Here is a 20,701-nt window from a genome sequence, read left to right on the forward strand (position 1 = left end):
TGTTTTCTGCTGATTCCCTGCACATGCTCTGTGCTGCTGTCACTTACCTAAGCTTAGGGACCATATAAAAATAAAAAGTATATAAAATATAAATGTCATGATATAAAGCTGATTAGTAATGTATTCAGATTAACATTACATGGCAGCTCCGAAACCAGTGCAATTAGTATCAGCCCTGGGAGCCCACTGAGCATGTAAGTGCCACTGACACTCTAACAAAATCCAAGATGGGGAGCTCCATTGTCAACTTTAAAGGCCTGAATCATTACTACCGTAGAAATGCTGAACTTTTAGGCTGGTGCAATAAGATCAGTATATTAAATATGAAATTTCTACATATATTCATATTTAGTTTAGTTCTACTTTAACCTATTAGAACACTCCTACAATGTCTAGCACACGCCTGTGACAAGCATGTGCCCTTTCAGGTTTTGTGAATAATGTATAAAAATAATCCTGCTCCTGCTTTATGGGAGTGTATTTAAATGAGAATATCCGGAACAAGGTGTGATTTCTGAATAGCCCTGTATGTAAAGGTACACTCTCCCCGCACAATGCTTTGGAGTCTTTCCCTTCTGCTGTTGACTTGGTGCAACTGCATACAATGAAAGCCACTGTTTGCACTGGCCTCACTGGCACACACGGATAAATCTTTAAGCATCCTGGAACAGCGTGTCCTCAATTGCATGAAACTTCAGATTCATAGTTCTCGACACAGAGCTGGGGGGTGATGTGCCCTGTGAATGGATTCACTGTTGGCTGAGGATTTTGTTTCCATTCAGGACAGTACACCTATATATTTGCTTCAGAGGAGTCTGATTTGTCGGTGTTCTGTTATACCTGCATTTAGTGGACAATTTTACTGTGCAACAATATAAAGAAAGTAATATTAGCCAAGGATTAGCTGACTTTCTCCAGATACAGCAAACATTTTGGACTGCATTTAGCTGTGAAATACTTATAATGTCTGTCATGGAAAAAGTGAGTGAAGCAAAAGAGCCTGAGACTGCAGAAGCTACGAGCAATGAGCCTGTAAACACAGAATCTGTATGTATAAAACCATTTATTTTCTTTCTGTTGTAGAGCAGTTAGAAAGTACTTGTCATTTTGTATATTGTATTATGAACAGTGGCACTATAGAGGGGGCAGATCCCGTGCGGGACTGGGGAAAAAGTGGGACCGTAAGGGGAGAAGGTAATTGGTGACCTGCAGAAATCATGGGTGACTAGTGATTTTAACATGTTACAGGGCAACCGTGACTTCCTCGGAAAGGGATGTAAAGTTTTCTTTGTGGGGGGGGCAGGACCCCCAAATAACATCACTGATCACAGATTATACACATGCATTAACAACCCTGGTTTTTCTGTTTTAGGTGGTTAAGTGCAAAAGATCTTGTCCTGTGCCAGTTTTATTTTATTACCATCTTAACACTCAGCACGTCCAGCTGCTTTAGACAATACTAGATGCTGTATATCATGATCATAACAGACAATTAGGTTATAGGCTAATTTCCAGCTTTGGTGAAATAGCTGAAGTGATCACAGTTAATAGAACAATATACTGATGAGATGCAGGCTGCAGTGTAAGAATGTTCAGGAGATTGGGATCATGACTTCTGAGCTGGCATGGTGACATACTATGACTGCTATAGGCAATGGCTTGTGCTGGTCTGTGGAATGAAGACTGGTCCCTCAGCATTTCCTCAGCAACTACACAGTGTTTGTTGTGGAAACATTCACTGCAGCATTTATGAGCATCTTCGCTCCCTATAGCTTATTTGACTGAATTTCTATGTATCCCAAGCTGAACCAAAACCTTTTATGATGTGACTTTAAAGCAAGAGAAAGCTAACTGGGACTTTTTTTTTCAACAGTAGTGATGAGCACATGATTCTTTTGACATAACAAATTATTTGACATAACTGTAATCTTTCCTGAAAGATTTAGCATTTGGCAAAATACAAAGAGTTTCCTATCATTTACTAAGCAGTCAATAACTCTCCTGAGGACTAGGGGTGGTACCCAATTGCTTTCCCTTAGTTTCTTAAAAGTTAAAACTGAAAAGAAAAGTGAAAACCAGTCTGTGTGCCCTGGAGCTACTTAGTATGTGTACAAGTACCCAGAGATATTGTGTGTAACTTGCTACTGTTAATACATGGCTATGGATTCTTTTGCCCCACTGTATTTGCCTATTCCATTTCAAAACATGATGACATCCTATGTTGCCCATTTTGATTATATTTGCCACACACTGGTTAACAAACATAAGACTCCAACTTTTGCAAAGGGCTGTCTTTAAGTGTGTTGTCAACAATGTAGCCAAAGTGAAAAGGGAAAGTGTTTAGCACTAAACAATGTTAAACCATTAGGCGGTGCAATTAGGGTGTCACCACAAAATTAAGTAATGAGAAGCAGGCTTGGATTTGTGGAAAGGCCACAAAGGCATGGGCAGCATGCTACTCACTTTCCACAAAAATGGGGAGCTGCGCCAGGACTGCGACTGGTTTAAAATCTGTTCTGGTGCAGCTCCAGTTTCTTCATGTAGAGCTATTTTCCGGTGGGCCCAGCCCGTTATTAGTTCTTCCAAAAGAGCACCTGTGTGTGTGTGTGTGCACATCAGGCAAAGAAGGAGGTGGCAAGCCGGGTAAACAATTGCCGGCTTGCTGCCAAAAGCTGCATACATTTATTTAGCCATGTCAGCTGGACACCTGCAACAGAATTGTCTTGTCCAAAATCTGCACTAAGGCCCATGGACCTCTAGCTTCGGCTCTGAACTGGATACTTAACACTGTAAATGTGTAGGATGTACACATGCATTGTCATTTTTGCAATGAAACATATTTCCTTTTGCTTTTTCATGTGATAATATATACATACAGTGACCTTTGTTTCTGTAAGCCTATAGTTAAATAGAGTGCTCTCTGCTTCACAAAACTCTTTGCTCTCCCTACAGGCCAGTTACTAAACTGCCAGAAAAATTCTAGATAAGGAAACAGCTTCCCATCTATACTTAAGGAATGCGGTCATGGGAAAACATGCTTTTTTTCTAAAAAATGGAGCATCTTGCATTTAAATCTCATGACTCCTCCAGTTACATTGGAGTAGGAGAAACAACAGGCTACCAGAAAGCAGTTCTAATGTGTAGCGCTGGCTCCTTCTCAAAGCTCAGACTCAGGCACAATGCACGGAGATGGCTGCCTACACACCAATATTACAGCTAAAAAAAATACATTTGTTTGTTCAAGAATAAATGTTATATGGTGGAGTGAATTATTTGCTATGTAAACAGTGTAATTTAGAAATAAAAAGTATACTATAAAAAACATGACACAATCCCTTTATGTTTCCAAAACTCTAGGGGACTGCCTAACAAAGGGTAACTAACCTTTAGTCCCTTATTTTAAAATGTTATATATTCTTTGTTCTAATTCATATATTATATATTCTTTTGTCTTAGTGCTTTCAAATCTTTTTGCTTTTTTTTTGCTTTCAGAATGAGCTAACTTCCACCATGGCATCCCACATAAAATATATATCTTTGGGGGTGTTGGTACTCCAGACCACCAGTTTAGTGTTAACGATGCGCTATTCCCGCACGCAGCAGGAAGAAGGACCACGATACCTATCATCCACAGCTGTGGTTTCAGCAGAGGTGTTGAAGATTGTGGCCTGTATTCTGCTGGTTTATAAAGACAACAGTAAGTATAAAATGTATTTTTCTTGGGTTTAAAGGAAAGATATACCACCATTTATTTTTTTAAACATTAAATTGAAAACATATTACTCTGAAAAAAACATTTCCCAACATACCTTTGGCTCAGAATGTAATACAATTACCTTATCTTGTTCCATTAGGAATAGATAGATTTTGGGACTTCTGGTCAGCCTACTCAAAAGACTGCAGTTGTTCAAACAAGAGGCAGATCCAATAAATACCTTCACAGATGTTTGGGTGCAATAAACAAATATCTATATATTTACACTATACAAACACATAGGGAATGAATGCTAGAACATTAAAAAACTTGGAAGATATGATGACTGGTGGGTATAATAGATGGAACAGTGCTCAGTGAAAAGTGGCAAATAAAAATCTGTAAGAGCAACATTACTTCAGCTGGCTTCCATTACTTGTTAAAAAAGTTTCAAAAGTCAGATCCACCAGATTACAAAATATAAAGGGTACTGCTTTGTCCATGGGGACAAAACACAAGAAATTGCCCCCCACCATTTTGTGTCAGTGGTATGTGCTAGGTCCTGCATTTGATAGGTTGCATCACACACTAATGCCTGTGTTTTTGGGCAATATGAGCCTGTCACAGCCACGTCCCTAGATTTGCATTGCCACAGAATGGGGGGAGGCAATTTCTAGTTAAGAGAGAAATCATTTGGGAGACAAAATGTAGCAGTTATGCCATGTATCATTTACGATCCGAGCTGATCTTGGGTTGGGAGATACTGTATATAGTTTGTAGGGTGCAGTATGATAAAACTAACTGTACTGTGTGTGAATGTAGTAAGCTCCACTGGCTGCACTGGGTAAATGTGTTGTAGCTATATAAATACCAAATAATAATAATCATGCTCTTTATGTTGCTTCACCATTGCTTTTTAGAATATAATCTCAGATCTCTAAAAAGAGTGTTGCATGATGAAATAATTAACAAACCGAAGGACACTCTGAAGCTAGCGATTCCTTCTGGGATTTACACCCTGCAGAATAATGTTCTTTACATTGCACTGTCCAACCTTGACGCAGCCACATATCAGGTACTGGGGGCCTTGGGTTTGCGACTATACCTTTCTGTAACCTCTGACTGAATATTCAGATTGATTTACATCATTCTGTAAAAATCTTGTCACTCCAAACCCCAACCCCAGAGAGAGTATGGCACACACAGGCAGTATAGGATAGGGAGAGTATGACACACAGGCAGTATAAGGGCAGGCATAGTATGAGACACACAAGCAGGGTAGGTCAGGCAGAGTATGGCACACACAGGCAGCATAGGGCAGGCAGAGTATGGCACACACAGGCAGCATAGGGCATGCAGAGTATGGCACACACAGGCAGGGTAGGGCAGGCAGAGTATGGCACACACAGGCAGGGTAGGGCAGGCAGAGTATGGCACACACAGTCAGCATAGGGCAGGCAGAGCATGGCACGCACAGGCAGTATAGCGCAGGCAGAGTATGGCACACACGGGCAGCATAGGGCAGACTCCTCTATGCAGCCTGTGGGAGGTGAAGCTGGCATTTGTTCACAGAGTTTGTTAGAATTTGGAAATATATGGTCCCTTAGGTGTGTAATTATGTGCTGGGGGTTGCTGTGGTCAAAACTGGCTTCCATTATCAGCCCTCCACCATGTAAGCCAGAAAAATTCCAGCCCTCAGTACTACAGAAGTTGGACAGCCCTGTCATAGGGAACTAATGCCTGTTTTTGCTTTACTAGTATTAAGCAGTGCCTGTTGCCTTCTGATCTTTTGAATCTTCAGCATTCAGTATAGTATAGACTAGAGAGGTATATCATTTTTCAGTCCTGGTTCAGTTTATTTGAGCCTTCTTGCTTAAATGCTGTCCGTAGCTGCTTTACCAGTTATTCCTGTTTAGCTGTGGTCACAGTGCAAACATGGATCCATCTGAAACAGCTCATTCATTCTGCCAGGCTAAAGCCTTTGCTTTGTTAAGGGAGCAGCATACTCTCTTTTTGTGAACACTGGTTCAATTAATAAGGCTTGTGCTGAACATACACTTGTTTTATTTAAGATATATATTTTAAGATATATATATAGTTTTCTGTCATCTCTTGGGCTAGGATAAAATCTGAAACTGAAAGGAAAGTGACATTCAACTTCTTGTATGTATGTATGTTTATCTTTATTTATAAGAGCGCTACTTATGTACGCAGCGCTGTACAGTAAAATACATTAATACTAACAGGGGGTTATTAAGATAACAGATAAATACAAAGTATTACAATAAACATAAATAAATAAAAGATATAGTTCTAATAAGATAATCAAAACAAATTACCTGTCCACTGTAAAAGCAAGCAGCTCAGTGTACAGAATGCTTTTCAGTGCACTGGTAATATAGTTTATTATTACATTACTACATGCACTTGAATAACTACAAAAAACTGCACTCTATGGGGCAGATTTATCAAAGTACGAGTTTAGAGCTCACCACATTGAAACTCACCAACTTTTTATTCATTTCTATGGGATTTTTAGAAGTGTATTTATTACTGGGTGAAAGTTAGATTTCACCATTTTTTACACCAAAATTATGCTTCTAAAAATTCCATCAGAATAAATATAGAGTGGGTGAATTTTTCTGTGGTGAACTTCAAATTCATACTTTGATAAATCTGTGTCTGGGGTGCTGTTTCATTGGCAGGGATCCCCAACCCTTTTAACTTGTGAGCTAGCACTTGTGGCCTGCAGAAGGCTCTGTGCTTCCAAAACTTGCCTCAAAGCCAGAAATTTGAGGTCTACTTTGAGGCCACTGGGAGCAACATCAAAGGGGGTGGTGAGCAACATTTTGCTCACAATCTTCTGGTTGGGGATCACTGCCCTATGGCTTTCCCCTTTCATGAAATATGCCATGGCACATAATATACAAACTATTTAAAGGGAAAATAAAATCCCTTTATGACACTGGGCAACAATGTGCGTTTTCTTGGAAATCATTACCTTATGGCACATCTAGGCAAGTCCTTATTTATAGGAAGGCCTAGGACAGAAAATTTTTAGGGGCGAGGCATCCTGATTGCCATATTGCTAGAGTGCTGCTGGTAACATTGCTACCTTTCAAATCTCCTATGCTCACACAGCTCCTTTTTTTCTGTTAATAGCACAATGTGCAGGTCAGGTTTGGGGGGCGGGTCCTCAAAGAAGAGGAGACACTGCTCCTGAACTGGTCACAGTGGTGATGGTGGTGGGTGAGCAGCGAGGGGTGCAAAGACTTTAAACCTGGCCCTGAATCTACGGCAAGATACAGGGCTTTCTTTGATTATTTCAAGAACAGTTTGGACTTTCAGTTTGCAGTACAACTTCTGCAGATTGATTTCTGTAGACTGAGCTCAAATAAATGATTTTTCAATTAATATATATTCAAGAATGACAGTAGTGCCATTAAGAGGTCACTTGTGATCTGAGTAGTAATATTTTTGTTTTTCAGGTGACATATCAGCTAAAAATCCTCACAACAGCCTTGTTCACTGTGTCCATGCTTCAGAGGAAACTAACAAAACATCAGTGGGTCTCATTGCTCATACTGATGGCTGGTGTAGCATTAGTTCAGGTAAATCCCAGGTATACAAGAGAACCTTCTTTTCATTAAATGCTTTCTTAGGATTGGACAGTTATATTTTTTCAAGAGTACTACCAATTAATATCTACCTTTGAGTGAGAGAACACCCATGTAGTACTTCTGGGTGTTCGATTTGACCACTATAGTAAGAACCAATATGCTAATATGTGGTTAATTTTTCTCAAATGTGGAAGTATTGCTTTTGGTAGAAGTTATGGTGGAGCTCCTCTTCCTAAATAAAATGAGAAGCCTGTAATTTCTGAGAGGAACTTTATGAAAAAGTTAATATTGTTTTATCAGCTCTGCCACCTGTAGTGGCATTTTTCTCACCAGGTTTGCCAGAAGGGCAGGAATTGCCATAGATGTTAGTACAGGTATAGGAACTAGTATCTGGAATGCTTAGGACCTAGGGTTTACAGATAAGGGATTTTTCTGTAATATGGATCACCATATCCTAAGTCTGCAGAAAATCATGTAAACATTCAATTAACCCAACAGTTTTGGTTTGCCACCAATATGGATTCATGCAGCATAGGCAGGAACAAGTGCAAGGTACTGTTTTATTATTTATAACCCAAATCAAACATAACCACTTCCAGCTCAGAAAAACTTGTATATCAACTCACAAAATGAAGAATGTGGTCAAGGTGCACCAGGGCCTCAGCTAGGGGTGTGGAAAAACCATATAAATCAAAATCAAAACATTGTAAAAAAGGCAACTCCAGAAACCACAAAGGTCACCATGAAAAAAAAGTTAAAAACACATGACTTTATTTAAACAACATCTCTATCACCTTATGCGTTTTGTGATCCAAGGGCATTTAATTATAGGCCAAATGAGATCAACAAGAAAAAGCTATTTATATATAAAAAACAATTAGAAGGATGTTTGAAAAAAGGCTTGCCACAAAGCTGAACACTTTCTTAAAGAGACATCACCTTTTTTATATGTGTATACAGGTATGGGACCCATTATCCAGATTGCTCGGGACCTGGGGTTTTCCGGATAAGGGGTCTTTCCGTAATTCGGATCTCCTACCTTAAGTCTACTAAAGAAAATTATTTAAACAGTATTTAAACCCAACAGTATTGTTTTGACTGTAACAATTGACTGTTAATTATATCTTAGTTAGGATCAAGTAAAAGGTACTGTTTTATTATAACTGAGAAAAAGGAAACCATTTTTAAAAATGTGAATTATTTGATTAAAATGGAGTCTATGGGAGATGGGCTTTCCATAATTCAGAACTTTCTGGATAATGGGTTTCTGGATAAAGGGTTCGATATCTGTATATATAACGTTTACACACTTTTGAGGCCTTTAGGATCTTTAATTTGAATACTGAACCCCCTTAGGTATTCTGAGTTTGATATTATTTTTTATTACTATGATTAAAAATCTGATCATCAGATAATGATATATGGTGTTCATCTTTTCCTACTTATGGACGGACGCTGGTTTGTCCTTTCAAATATACATGCAAATAAAGTCTTTTACTAAAATAGAGTGTCTTTTCAACTTTTATTTTTTTTAGAAAATCTTTTACTGATATTTTACTTACAGATTTTTATGTACATTTATATTTATTGCATGTTTCACTTGGAATGAACTCTATGGGAGATGGCCTTCCTATAATTCTGAGCTGTCTGGATTACTGGTTCCAGATAAAAGATCACCATACAGATGGACAAGGGAATTATAAATGCCTTGGTTTTTTTTTTAGCATAGATGAATTTCTTCCTAAACCCTGCACTATAGAGTGCAGTTTACAAATATAATAATAATAACTGCAATCCTGATCGGAGGACTGGGCTTTTGTTTATGTATATGTAAGATCATTTTCCCCAGTTCCAATGACAACTAACTCTTGTCTCTTCAAAATATAAATGTGCATTAAAAGTTCCCTATAGGTCATGTTGATCATGTTTCAATTATAGGGCTGCTTTTATAAGTAAATGTTACTTGAAGTTCCTACACTTGCCTGTTTTGCCAACCTGACTGTCCCATCTCAGCCTTCTGCCAGTTATAGCTTCTAATGCTAACGGACTCCTGGCAGCCCCCTCATAGAGGAACATGTGGCATGAGATAGGTAATGTAAAAGCACTGGACAAATACTTTATTGGCAAAAAATATAAATATGATTGGGATGTTACTGCTGCCAGACATCATCTGTCTTGCAACTGGAATTATGGTCATATATTATGGTGCTTTAGCAAATCTTCAGCATATTTTGCTTTAGCAAACTTATATCTGATACGTGTGACTTGGGCTGAGTTACCTTTATTCCAGAGCTCATTATAATGTATTCTGATCCCTTTTTAGTGGCCTGCCGATTCTTCAAAAACTCCTAACAAAGCGCTACCTACGGGCTCTGGCTTTGTGGGCCTCGTGGCTGTGATCACTGCTTGTTTTTCCAGTGGCTTTGCTGGGGTCTACTTTGAAAAGATTCTAAAGGAAACAAAGCAGTCCCTGTGGATAAGGAATATACAGCTGGGTAAGTTAGTAATGCAATTACCAAATCTTGTATATGTTTAACAGCACATTGCACAGCACTGTGCAGTAGTATTAAATCAAGTTAGAAATAAGGGGCAAAGAGGGCAAGCAAAGGTCCTTCTTCCACAAAATATGCTAGACTGAAAACAGTCTAGCTTGTATAATAACATGACACGTTAGACTTAGTGCTATTACTAAAATAATATGTATGTTTATATTTGTGCTAACTACTGATTGGTTGCCTTCTTATGGAACTGATACAAATTCACATCTTGTAAAATCAAACAACATTCTCCTGTAACCCTAAAACTTCTGTGTTTGCTCTCACTAGGTATGCTGATATTCCTATCTTTTTTGCAGGGCTCTTTGGATGGTTATTTGGTCTAATGGGAGTTTTAATTTATGATGGACAGCGTGTCTCTAAGGGGGGATTCTTCCAAGGATACAATAATCTGACATGGATTGTTGTGGCTCTGCAGGTAACCTTCCAGAGGAAGCATTTCCACCAGTTTTAGAGCATGATAACAGCTGCATAATTATCCCCATAGTAAAGCATGGCATAAGGGAGGGTAGATGCTTTCAATACAGAACTGGAAGAACTTGCTGCTGAAACTGGAACACCCATCCCATGTAGGTGATGTGATATTATTGCTGTCACATTCCAAAATAATCTTTCTTGTAATCATAGTAAAGGGCATCTTAGAATTACATTTTCTTCCATTATGCCAAAGAAGTTTTTTGGGGAATGCATGTTGCAAATACAGAGGAGGCAGACCCTGTGGTTCTGGATAGGGGGGGGGGGCGAAATTAATGACCAATTTCAATATATCTTGGTAGAATAGGTCAACTTACCAATATTTTGATGGCCCTAAATTACGTTTGCTGTGAGGGCCCAGTGACATTTAGTTACACCACTGTCAGCCATGAATCTTTTTTTAGATACTGTTAAGGCCTCTAATTTGGTATCCCTACTGTAGAAGAAATGTCACCCTAGGCACTAAATATAAATGTGGCCCCCAGCCGGTGGAAGCAACATCAGAATATCTTTAAAATGTTGCTTAAAGGAGAACTAAACCTTATGATGAATATGGCTATTAACGCCATGTTTTATATACTAACTGACCGCACTGAATTAAAGTTCCAGCATATCTACAGTAGTAATGATATAGGTCTTTATGATTGTCACAGGAGCTTCCCATCCTGGATTCTGCCAGAAACGTCCGGGACAGTGCACATCAGTGTGCTCTGAGCAGCTGTTGAGAGGCTAAACTTAGGGATCATCACAAATTACCAAGCAGAAAATGAGGCTGATTTGTCATATAAGCTGATGCTACAGGGCTACTAATTAATTTCTGATGCAAGTTGCACTGGTTTCAGAGCGACGATGTAGCAATTATCTGTACTGACCACTAATCAACCTTGTATTGTGAGATTTATATTCTGTATATACTGTATATTGTGCATCGGTCCCTAGGCTCAGTAACTGACAGCAGCACAGAGCATGTGCAGTGAATCAGCAGAAGTTTGTTAAAATATGTAAATAGTAAAAAAAAGAACCAAGAAGGGGTGACACCTGTATCACAGGGGATTCAACTGGTTCAACAGCTAAAAAAAAGCAGAAATTTGAAACTGTTATTTTTCATCTGTCTACGCAACCGAGGATCCAGCCTATGAAAGCTTCCAATTCTAGTAATATAACTACTGACGCGTGGGTCACTCAGGAGGAAATTCAAGAGACTTGAACATGTAAAGGTAAACAAAGGTCTGAGACCAGATAGTATTCATTCCAGGGTATTAAATGAGCTTAGCTTTGTGATTGCCAAACCTCTTCACTTAATTTTTCAGGATTCCTTGAGGTCTGGCATGGTGCCGAGAGACTGGCGAATTGCTATTCAAAAACTATAGGCCTGTTAGTCTGACATTGGTGGTAGCAAAGCTTCTGGAAGGTGTAATGAAGAATGGGATACTTGAATATATTGCAAATCACAATACTATGGGGGGGAATTCACAAAAGTGGAGATAGCCCTTTTTTAGAGTAAAATTGGTGGAAAAACTGGTTAAAAACACTTTCTCCAGATTCACAAACAGAAATCCGCCTAAATTCCGACTCAACCGCCACTTTTCCATTTTTGGTGAAAGAAAGACAGTTTACAGACACTTTTGTGAATTTGTCGTTTAAACGACATTTATACGACGTTTTAACGACATTTTCAAAATGGAGTAAAGCTCAGTGTAACTGTCAGACCAATTCTAAGATCTTCTGTTTTGTTTTGTTTCACCCAGTCTCCATTTCACACCTAAGGTAGGAGCCCCATTGGGGGATGGTTAACATATTAATGGGATTAGCAGCCTATTGTTAGGGGACAAGTTTTTGTCTAACCCTAGAACAATAGGTGCAAAAAGCCTCATTAACATTTTATAAACAAGTAAAACACTGATTAAAAAAAGTTTAATTTATATCTTATGTATAAAAAGTTTTTACCTCACATTTGCATGATTATGCTAGTTTTAGCTTAATCAATGAGGCAATAATAACATTTTGTGTGAATATATTGTAAACATTTTAATTAAAAGAAAAAGTAAAGCCTCCCAGGCAAATTTTTAGTTTTAGCAGCAGTGCCCCCTCTTTAATCACTTCACTGACATTTGCCCCAACTTAGCTGTGCCCCCATAGCCTGCCCAGAACTACAGAGCTGCCTGACAGCATTGATCCCCCACCTGTTCCCACCAGCCATCTTGGTGATCAGCAAACAGCACATACACACTGGCACCCAAACTGGGATATTGGGGTACAGGGTCGGACTGGCCCAACAGGGCACTGGATAAAGACCCAGTGTGCCCTAGTCCTGTTGGAGCTCTATACACCGGGCATGTTGGTGTGTGGGCCGGATTGCTGCTGACCAGTAATGAGTAGGGGCTAGAGAAGAAGGTATTTAGACCCTTAAATCTCATTACAGAAGTGGAATTACACAGAAATATAGAAAACATTAAATAGCCCAGATTGTCCTGAAAAAAATGATGTATACTTTCTCTGGGCAAACTAAAATTACCCCTCAGGGAATGCCCCCAAAGTGAAATGACAAATGGCAAATGAAATGCAAAATCCTGCAGGTAAAATCCTTATTCCAAGGTTCATGTAGATGTGGGACTGGGTTTGATGGCACCAACAGATGCTAAATGCAAATTCATAAAAAAAAATGTTTGGAAAATGACAAAATCTGAAAACTGTCTGTTTAAAAGACAAATTCACAAAAGTGGAGATAGAGGTTTGTGAATTAGGTGGAAAATCCGACAAATCTATCTCCACTTTTATTGTGCCTCAGTACCACAGGGGTCAGTCCTTGGTCCTTAGCTTTTTGACTTGTTTATTAATGACCTGGAGGTGGGCATAGAAAGTACTGTTTCTATTTTTGCTGAAGATACTAAATTGTGCAAAACTATAAGATCGATGTAGGATGCTGCCACTTTTCAGAGCAATTTAACAAAATTTGAAAACTGGGCAGAAAAATAGAAAATGAGGTTCAATGCTGAAAAGTGCAAAGTTATGTTGTGATGGTAAATTCTGTTAATGTCTTTAAGAGGGGCTTGGAAGATTTATTGAACAAGCTTAATATCCAAGGCTATTGTGTAATCTACAATTAGTATGGATATTGGTATATATAGTTTATGTGAGTGTATAGACTGGTCGGTATGGGTCTATGTGTGTGCACTGAGGTTCATTTGGAAGGGTTGAACTTTTATTTTCAATCCAACTATGTAACTTCCACACACCAAACCCACGTACCCTCATCCCCCAGCTAAATTTCCAGGTTTTCACAGGAACTCACCAACAGTGGCTGGGGGGATTTTTTTTAAAAAACCAAATCTATTTTATAGGCAGCCCCTAGGGCCATCCCGCAAAAAGCTGTTGGCCTAGGCACATATAAATATGCCTCTGCTAAGGCGGGGAGAAAAAAAATGATCTGTTCTCAACCCCTGCTTTATGTATCTGCAGTGACAGGCACACCATCATCTACATGGAAAGGATTTTTAGTTTGGAAAAAGCATACTTCTGATTTTTTGAGTCAAAAATCCAGTCCATTTGTCTGCACACATGCCAACGCTGTGAAAATATATATAAGCAAAAATAATTCTAAGTAGCTTTCCAATACACACATATATATATATATATATATACATATATACAAAATTTTAGTTATGAAAAGTAGTATCTGTGTGCAGTTTTATTCCCTGTTCTGACTACATATACCACTGAAACTAGGTTTCTTCCAGAGTAGTTCCCACAATGCCTTCCACTCTTCTGTGTTAAATGAACTATCTGGAAAACCTATTCAAATATGTAAATATGCTGCCTATACTTCTCCCAATCTAGACCTGACATGGTGTTAATTAACATGGGGTTATTCTACTCTGAGTATCTAATATAGGTTTATGTTTGCCTGAAGCACTTCTGTATAAGTAATCAGTCCTTTGGGGACTGGCAGTGAGCACTTCTTACTTTCTTTTATTCCTCCCCTTATCTCCAATATTTTTCTCCTTTCCCTACACTGCTGTCTGTACTCTTTTATGCTCTGTACTCTTTTCCCTTCTACTTTCACCTTGTATTATTTCTGTTATATGAATGTATATAAAAAGAACACATTAAAAAAAAAACTGATTTGCAGCATGCCTTGGACACTTAATGAAGTATCAGCCTGCAGAAAAACTGTATATCTCAGGATTATATGTAATGCTGTGAAAGATAGCATAGTTATAGGGGGAAATATATATATCGTTCTGATAATGTTGTATTTATCTGTTACTCATGTGACTGCCTACATCAGTGCTGTCCAACTGGCCGCATGACCCCCCTCTGTGTGGCCCTCCACCAGTCTGGCTGCTTTGATGGCTTACTCTTGTGTAAGCTTTAAATGGTATCAGTACTGTGATTAACTGGCCCCCTGCATGGCTCACACCTCAGATTCAGGCTGTAAACCCTCTGTATTGTTTAAAAATGAAATCCACCCCCATATACTGAGGTGGTACTGCAATTAAAAAGTTTTTTTTTTTTTAATATATAGTTATTGTGCAGACTGTAGGAGCAGTGCCAACATTGTGTCACTGTATGCTGCCTGTGTGTGCCATACAGGGCAGAGAGAGTATGGCACACACAGGCAGAGAAGGCAGAGTATGGCACACACAGGCAGGGTAGGGAAGGCAGAGTATGGCACACACAGGCAGGGTAGGGAAGGCAGAGTATGGCACACACAGGCAGGGTAGGGAAAGCAGAGTATGGCACACGCAGGCAGGGTAGGGAAGGCAGAGTATGTATGGCACACACAGGCAGGGTAGGGCAGGCAGAGTATGGCACACGCAGGCAGGGTAGGGAAGGCAGAGTATGGCACACACAGGCAGGGTAGGGAAGGCAGAGTATGGCACACGCAGGCAGGGTAGGGCAGGCAGAGTATGGCACACGCAGGCAGGGTAGGGAAGGCAGAGTATGGCACACACAGGCAGGGTAGGGAAGGCAGAGTATGGCACACGCAGGCAGGGTAGGGCAGGCAGAGTATGGCACACGCAGGCAGGGTAGGGCAGGCAGAGTATGGCACACACAGGCAGGGTAGGGAAGGCAAAGTATGGCATACACAGGCAGGGTAGGGAAGGCAGAGTATGGCACACATAGGCAGGGTAGGGAAGGCAGAGTATGGCAGGTATTTGCTGTACTACAACCATTAATATGGGTATGGTCATGTGATAACATGGGTGTGGTTTCAAGTGGGTGCAGTTTAAAAAGGGGAGTGGTCAAAACTGGCTTCCATTATCGGCCCTCTACCACGTAGGTCGGAAAAATTCCGGCCCTCGGTACCACAGAAGTTGGACAGCACTGGCCTACATAATTCGCAGCACAGTGCAGCAGTTCTGTTCTTCATTGCAGAATGGAGCTGTGGCTGAGACAGAACAAACTGCTACCCTCTAGTGGGGAATCAGAAAACAACATTTAAAGGCAGTCCACCCAAAATCTGTTTTTGCATTATGAAAGAAATTGCAACTTTCAAATTTACATTTAAAATTTTTAGTTTAGGTTAAATATGTTTAAATAGAGATGCAGCATAAAGATTCTTCTGATGCATCTCATTGCCAAGTACAAGGCGCATTGTCAAATTAGGAACTGATTAGGAACACATACAGTATAATGGCATATGCTGTTGCTAAGTATAAAATCTCTAGGGGATGGTGGTAAAGACTGTTAGGCATTAATGGAAAGAGATACAAGTCTATATAGCAGGAAGGATATTCTGTTGTATAAATTAAGCAAGATGGATTGGTAGAGTTTCTAACTGACTGTAAATGAGTAACATTCTGGGAAAAGCACTAACATAGTTCTGTATTAAGCTGTACTAAAGCACAGTAAGTTCTGTTTCAACTGAACGGGAGATGAATGCCATGGTAGGAGGTCGCTTTTAGTTAGATTTAGCAATACCTGTTACATGCTCCTTTTATTGTTGTGAAAATAATAGATTTCCTTGCAAAATAAAACATTATAGCTAGTGCTTTTTTATTTATTATAACAATAGGTATTTATCAACCCCCTAATAACCCCCCTTTTCTCTACAAGCTACAAAAAAGCCGGGTGGAGGAAACCCATTAAGCCCCACTGATAGTCCACCTTTATTTCCATTGACAGGACTGGAATCCCCAGTACATGTTTACCTTACATTACATACTTTTATTACTGTTATAACTTCATTATGTAAAACAAAGTTGGCCAACTCGAGGGATGATGCTGATAGGAGATTTTGAACAAAGCAAGAGCAACAAAAAGCTTCCCCTGGCAACTTTAAGAGTTGAATTGCCATTTTTGACATTCTGCTTTTAAGTAAAGAAAGTACTGTTGCCTCAAGTGCCATTCATCCCAATAGTTTTGCTGCCTACAGACTGTTGTATAGCATAATTTTAAAACTTCTATGAAATGTCAGCCTGAATTTTGACTTTGTAATTTTTTCCTTTAAATTTCTGCAGGCTCTGGGTGGATTGGTGGTCGCCACTGTTATTAAATATGCTGATAACATTTTAAAAAGCTTTGCAGCATCTATCTCGATCATTTTGTCCACACTGATCTCCTACTTCTGGTTGAAGGATTTTGTCCCCACAAGGTACAGTTACTTGATCACTCTTACAAGTTTGAAATGTAAAGCTGGCTATACATTGAAAGATCTGCTCGTTTGGCCAGGTCACCAAATGATTGACAGATCCACAAAATCAGGCTGATGCGATTGGTTGGCCATAGGGCCAATCACAACATTGGCAGACACCACATTAATAACCTGTTGTGGTCCTTGCCCCGATGAGATTTTTAAACCTGCTCAATTGATATCTGGCTGATTTTCGGCCAGATGTCAGTTGTGTAGGCCCGTCACAGTACCACATATATATGGGCAGATAAACTGTCAGGAAATGGCACTCCACACAGATGGACAAAGCATCCAAAAATAAGTTTTTATCCTTCACCAAGCGGAATTACACAAAAACGCAAAGGCATTTTCCCGTGGTTACACAATTCAAATGTTTTCAGTGTGGATTTCTATTACACAATATAAAGATTCTTTGTCGCCCGTGGGGTGTGCCATCACCCATAAAAATTACCTACTGCTGATTTATACAGAAATATAGTCAAAACTAAAATTGTCTTTTCTTTTCCATAGTGTATTTTTTGTTGGAGCATTGTTAGTGATTGCAGCTACATTTCTTTACGGCTATGTTCCAAAAGCATCAGCAAACCCTATCAAAGCCTGAGGATTAGCAAGTGGCATAACAATGGCATTACTCTGCCCAGCTGCTGTGTGTTCTGGCAGGAGTGCGCCTGGTAAGCAGGACACAGAAAGCTTGCTGTGCTGCACACTGAGTAAAGACCCAAGGATGTGAAGCAGCTGCCCTTTCACGAGATGGACGCTAACATTTTTTTTTTTAAATACTTGAACATGAATGCATTGGGTTTTAATGATGGCTGCACAACTTTTTGTATTAGGTCATTTTTTATTTCATCTTTAAAATCTATTTATTTTTTTTATGGTGCTCAGGCCTGGGATACCCACCTGCATCTGATTTTGGATATTTTTAAGGGCAGCTGGAAATGATATTAAGAACTTTGTCTTTTTGCACAAATTCAGGAAATCTTTCGTATGTGTTTATATGATATGAGAGATAAAGCACCTTACTGCCCTTGTGGGATTGTTATTTGGGAAAATAAACATTTTTTTTTACCAATATTGTGGTCCTTCAGTTTTCTCTTTTTTTCCACCTGCATTTAGGTAAGATACTGTATATAGATACATGGGGTCTCCATATCCGTGTCTCTGAAGATATGGACATTAAAATGTAGTTGTTGGATGCTAAGCAGAGTCAATAGAACCAACTTTATAGCTGGTAATTCCATATTTCCCTAAAGGTGTGACCAGGAAACAAACTTGCCTTGCTCTTGTTCTTAAAGTGCAAGCCATACTTGCAAAATGTTTGACCTAGAGAAGACCATAGTGCCACTCCCTGGTGACACCCAACACCCCCTTTTCCACTTGTACAAAGTAGTGCAATCCCAGAAGGTGCTTGGCACCAGCAAGAATTACAAGAAACCAAAAAGGCATGGTAAACATTGTAACTTGTTAAACGAATGCTTAGTCACATTTGTGCAGGAGACAGGGGTCATGGCTAATGTCAGTGTGGGGGTTGGTAAGTAGTGTCAAGAGATCAGGCACAGTCAGAGACACAGGGGTGCTAGGAATCAGGGATGACAGATTACTGTAAAGTGTGACTGAGAAAGACTGCTGGGAACCGAGTGACTTCCTGGAACTTGAAAAGAATGGTCGGTGCAGAGAAGGGCTCCTGGAAAGGAGAGACTCTGGAAGTGGCAGTGACTGTTGCATGAAGGCATAGTGGCAAAAACGAGTGGGGGTCAGAGACTGGAGGTGGGAGTATGAGGGGCAGAGTGAGAATGGTGGGGGCAGGCAGAGTGAGAGTGGGAGTATGAGGCCCAGTAAGAGAAAGGGGCCAGATAGATTGATGGTGGGATTATGATGGGCCAAAAGACAGTTGGGTACTTCTCTTTTATGCCCTCAACTTACCTTTCTGTTGTATACATTGTTTCTCCCCAGTGTCTTTCTCCTCCACTCCCCTGTTCTTTTTCTTTGTTTATCTAGCTATGCCATCCCTATTAGTTTTGTATTAACCCCCTGGTTGTCTTTTGGACAATCTCAGCTCTAGGCTCTCTAAACCAATAGGTGATTTCTTCATATAGCTTTTGAAACTAAAATAGTCTACACATTACAAGCACGACTGATTATTCATTAAATATGATCATATCAGATTTTTTCAAATCAGATCAGATTTTTTCAGACATTCACAATAGCTTAGTTAATAATTTATTATAACAACTCAATGTAACCCATTGCAGCCTGCCTTCAGCAGTACAAAGTACAGCCCAGAAAATACCACTAAAGTGGTGTAACAATAGAGGAAGCAGACTCCCCGGCCACAGGGGGCACAGGCTGTGGGGTCTGCCTCATTTTACATGTACTCTAGGGCCAAATTATCAAATTACAGTAGCGGGCATCAATGAGCCAATGTGGTCCCTAATCCAATGGAAAATCAAACCTGCCCGATCAAGATCTGGAGATTTAAGGCCTGTCGGGGGTGGCTATACAAGGACAGATTTCAGCTGCTGATTCGGGTCTTTCAGAACAATTTGGCAGCTTATCTGCCTGTGTTTGGGCACCCCCTTAGGCTTTTCATTTTTGTCTTTTGAAGACTGCAGATTCACAAATTATTTGTATTGTTGGATTGACAAGACACATTGCAATTAACAGGAAGATACTTTCATATTGTGAAATATAAATGAGGAAAGTGTCAGCGCACTGGTAAGGAGACAATTATTTTCAAGAAAAAGCAGGCAGACATATAGGTACCATGAAAAATATAAACAGAAGTATATAAAGACCAATATTTGGTAATAACCTTGACATGAGTTAGCTTTTGTATCATTATCTTTTGGGTAGAAAAATGTTTTTGAATGTATAAGTTTGCAGAAAAACTAAAACTTGTGGTCATTGAATGTCCATGAATCAATAATATTTTTGAGATGAGTGCTGGTTTAGTCAGTTATTCTGCCTAGGGCACATTTCTCATTAAAATGCACAACAATCTGGCCCAAATGTAGAGACCTTCGGGGTGGTGCAGGATATTTCTGCTGTAAATTTGCTATTTGCTAAAGTTCTTCAAAACATAATTCCAACCTATTAAAACATCCAGCTCAGAAGACTATCATCGGTATGCCATCTGTTCTAATAGAGGTGTCTACCACATAGCAGGACTGCAAGTGGGCGCTCAGGCTCAGAGGAATCCCTATAGTGGATAAGGAGGAATTTGGATCCTGTCTGGTGAGAAAAAGAATTTTAGGATTATTTTAAAAAACAAAAAAACAACTAATTTGGAGGTCTTTAAAACGTAGGGCTTGTATATAGATTATGCCCCAGAGTGGGTGCAAAAGGCCATTACTGCATGCTTAAAATTCGACCTTGATTGTCTAACAAAAATGCATTATAAGAATGCTCAAGAAAGGGGTCAAAGAACTGACCACAAAGTCTCACCATTCTGCACTAAGTAAGAGTGCACCATGAAAACATTTTAGTGAGGATGCTCCCTTGCACACTGAAAATGTTGTGCTGAAGTTTTCTGTTGTGAGTATAACCTAGATGGCAACATTATTATGATAACATCACTTATAGTCAGCAATGCAAGCAATATCTGCTCTCTTCATTCAAGCACAAACGTGTCCTAGGAACAGGGTGGCAATTAGTGCAGGCTGAAATATTGGCACAAAGGATTTCTGATCAGAGTATTCTCTGTATTGTTCCTGTATGTGAT

General features: G+C 39.6%; 1 protein-coding gene across 1 annotated transcript; it reads left to right on the forward strand.

The window, feature by feature from the left end:
• Positions 1-535: 535 nt before the first annotated feature.
• slc35a3.1 (solute carrier family 35 (UDP-N-acetylglucosamine (UDP-GlcNAc) transporter), member A3, gene 1) lies at positions 536-18,052 on the forward strand. Its single transcript, XM_002934160.4, has 8 exons — positions 536-1,047; positions 3,493-3,697; positions 4,615-4,769; positions 7,183-7,305; positions 9,638-9,809; positions 10,169-10,287; positions 16,808-16,941; positions 17,491-18,052. Exons 1-8 carry the CDS (start codon positions 964-966, stop codon positions 17,579-17,581), a joined length of 1,083 nt encoding a protein of 360 aa, XP_002934206.1. The 5' UTR covers positions 536-963; the 3' UTR covers positions 17,582-18,052.
• Positions 18,053-20,701: the final 2,649 nt, after the last annotated feature.

The sequence above is a fragment of the Xenopus tropicalis genome, chromosome 4, assembly GCF_000004195.4.
Source record: "Xenopus tropicalis strain Nigerian chromosome 4, UCB_Xtro_10.0, whole genome shotgun sequence".
In the NCBI taxonomy this organism is placed as follows: Eukaryota; Metazoa; Chordata; class Amphibia; order Anura; family Pipidae; genus Xenopus; species Xenopus tropicalis.

Bases quoted from the DNA above. Each gene is read 5' to 3' on its own strand.
- slc35a3.1 (XM_002934160.4), top strand. From the start codon at position 964: ATGTCTGTCATGGAAAAAGTGAGTGAAGCAAAAGAGCCTGAGACTGCA. The intron at 3,698-4,614 runs GTAAGTATAAAA...ATTGCTTTTTAG, and splicing joins GCTGGTTTATAAAGACAACA to AATATAATCTCAGATCTCTA. The intron at 9,810-10,168 runs GTAAGTTAGTAA...TCTTTTTTGCAG, and splicing joins GATAAGGAATATACAGCTGG to GGCTCTTTGGATGGTTATTT.